Raw genomic sequence first — 2,096 nt, 5'->3', positions numbered from 1 at the left:
GAACCGGTCCTCTATTGTTAAGCACAAGTGTCCACAGCAGCTCATCCAGATACAGGGGTATGTATGCACTCAGGACAGGCTGCTCAGAATTAAAGACAAATCCTATTACTTAAAACGAAATCATAATTGAAGCTCTTTGTTCGTATTGGATTTGGGGTTTATTGTAGACTTTCTGGTTAGCAGCATTCCTGCAAATAGAGGTTTACGTCAGGAGGCACTGTGGATTTTTGGCAATTAATGCATTGTCTTTTCTTTACTGAGATATTCTTGTTTCCATGTGCAAAATATGATTTTTTAGAAATTTAATCTGAGAAATATAGATAAAATTCTATGTATGCCTTTCCTCTTTTGCTCTGAAAGAGCCAAGCCTCAGGGAGAGGTCCCAGATTGCAGTGTTAGATTTGTAAGGGTTTTTTTGAATAAACATTTTATGCTACTTTCATATTTTTTCTTTCAAGCAGAAAGTGCTTTGCAGATGGCTGATATCACAGCACTAGCTAATGAAGCCACGGGTGTGTTTTTCCTTTCTTTGTCAGGACCCATCATGTCCGACAAACCAGATTTTGCAGAAATTGAAACATTTGACAAGACCAAGCTGAAGAAGACAGAAACCAGAGAGAAAAATCCATTGCCCACTAAAGAAAGTAAGTGCTTATTGAGGCTATTTGAACTACGAGTAGCAAGGACACAATCTGTATTGCAGTTCATATGCTAAATGAATACTAATCATAGGATTACAGGCTCAAACTCATCCCTGACTTTAACTAGGGATAATATTAAGACTTGTACTCTATGCTGGGCTTCCAAGGATACAAGTAGTTATAACCGATGGCACGTTTTGTCTGAAAAATCCTTTCTGATGAGATTGCTCTTGCTTCTGCTAAAAGCAAGACCAGTTTTCCTGCTGGTTGCAGGTAACGGGATCAATCTGTTTGTAGTAACCATGTTACCAGCCTCTTCGGAGGCACAGACGCCGAGGGGAACCCCTGTGCACCCTTGGCAGCATCCCCAGGAGGTGCCTGGGCTCTGGATTTAACGTGTTGTCAGGCAGATGAGCTGCTGCCCCCCACTGGTACCTGCTGCCAGCCCTGGCCAGGAGACCTCCAGGCACCTTCTCTGGGAATAAGGCTGCAAGAGATCATCATCCTCCTCCTCATCTAACAGGCCATCTTCCTTGGCAAAGCACCCCTGGGCTTTTCTCGTGCAGGGTCTGCTCCCGTACACACACTGTGCCTGGGCAGCCAGAGGAGGGTTGCAGCTCACATTCAACTCAGGATGCGAAAATGCCATTTCGCTGAATTTGGACCAGACATTGTGAATGATTTCCGTCAGAAGAGTAGCACTGGCCTCTTCGGATGTGTCAGTACTGATAGCCATGGAGACACACTGTCCCTCAACATAAGATACCTGTTTTTCCCCCTGTTTTATTATCCCTACTGATGATAAAGCTGTAAATACAAGGAGAGGTTTGCACATCACGAACTGCACCCTACTAGCTACGGAGACGTGGGAATGGGTTGGTATTTCCAGGATAGCCAAAGAAAGCAAGTGGGGAATTACCCTCCCCTGGCTTTAAGAATGACGGTAGAAATCTGCATCCTGCAGAATCGTTATCATGTTTATTGATGATGTTTTTGTTTCCTCTGTTTTTCTGGCAGCTATCGAACAGGAAAAGCAAAGTGAAAGCACAGCCTGAGCGTAAAATTGAAGATGTGACTGTTGCTTCTTCAGTGGGGTTTTGGCTTCTGAGTTGGGTTGTTCGTTTTGTATGTTCCTTCCCCCCCGCAATGTTTGTTGCCCATTTATTTTAGCATTGTTGACCATTTCTTTCAGCAAACATTTGCTCATTTCATGTTCCTGGGGGAATAAGTTTGTTTTGTGTTTGTTGAACAAGATACTATGTATTTGTGTTTGTATTCTTAAAACTGTAATTCCAAGTTCTGTATCAACCCCATTACTTGCCAAAAAAAAAAAAACAATTTGCATAAAAATTGTTTTCCTAAACCTCACAATAAACAGGTTTCTTCTGATCAGCTGTCTTTGAGCCTTGCAGAAATAGGGTTTACACTGCAACCCTTGTAGCTTCCTTCTGGCTT

The 2,096-nt window shown here is 42.7% G+C and overlaps 1 protein-coding gene across 1 annotated transcript; it reads left to right on the top strand.

Annotated features, from left to right (window-relative positions):
• The first annotated feature begins 541 nt into the window (after positions 1-541).
• Positions 542-1,696, top strand: LOC128916166 (thymosin beta-12-like). Its single transcript, XM_054217483.1, has 2 exons — positions 542-644; positions 1,659-1,696. The coding sequence occupies exons 1-2, from the start codon at positions 545-547 to the stop codon at positions 1,694-1,696; spliced, it is 138 nt and encodes a 45-aa protein (XP_054073458.1). The 5' UTR covers positions 542-544.
• The last annotated feature ends 400 nt before the right edge of the window (positions 1,697-2,096 follow it).

This window comes from Rissa tridactyla, chromosome 11, assembly GCF_028500815.1.
Source record: "Rissa tridactyla isolate bRisTri1 chromosome 11, bRisTri1.patW.cur.20221130, whole genome shotgun sequence".
NCBI classification, from domain to species: domain Eukaryota; kingdom Metazoa; phylum Chordata; class Aves; order Charadriiformes; family Laridae; genus Rissa; species Rissa tridactyla.
The sequence above is the reverse complement of the archived record's forward strand: the minus strand, read 5'-3'. Positions and strand labels throughout refer to the sequence as shown.

Bases quoted from the DNA above. Each gene is read 5' to 3' on its own strand.
- LOC128916166 (XM_054217483.1), top strand. From the start codon at position 545: ATGTCCGACAAACCAGATTTTGCAGAAATTGAAACATTTGACAAGACC. The intron at 645-1,658 runs GTAAGTGCTTAT...TTTTTCTGGCAG, and splicing joins TCCATTGCCCACTAAAGAAA to CTATCGAACAGGAAAAGCAA.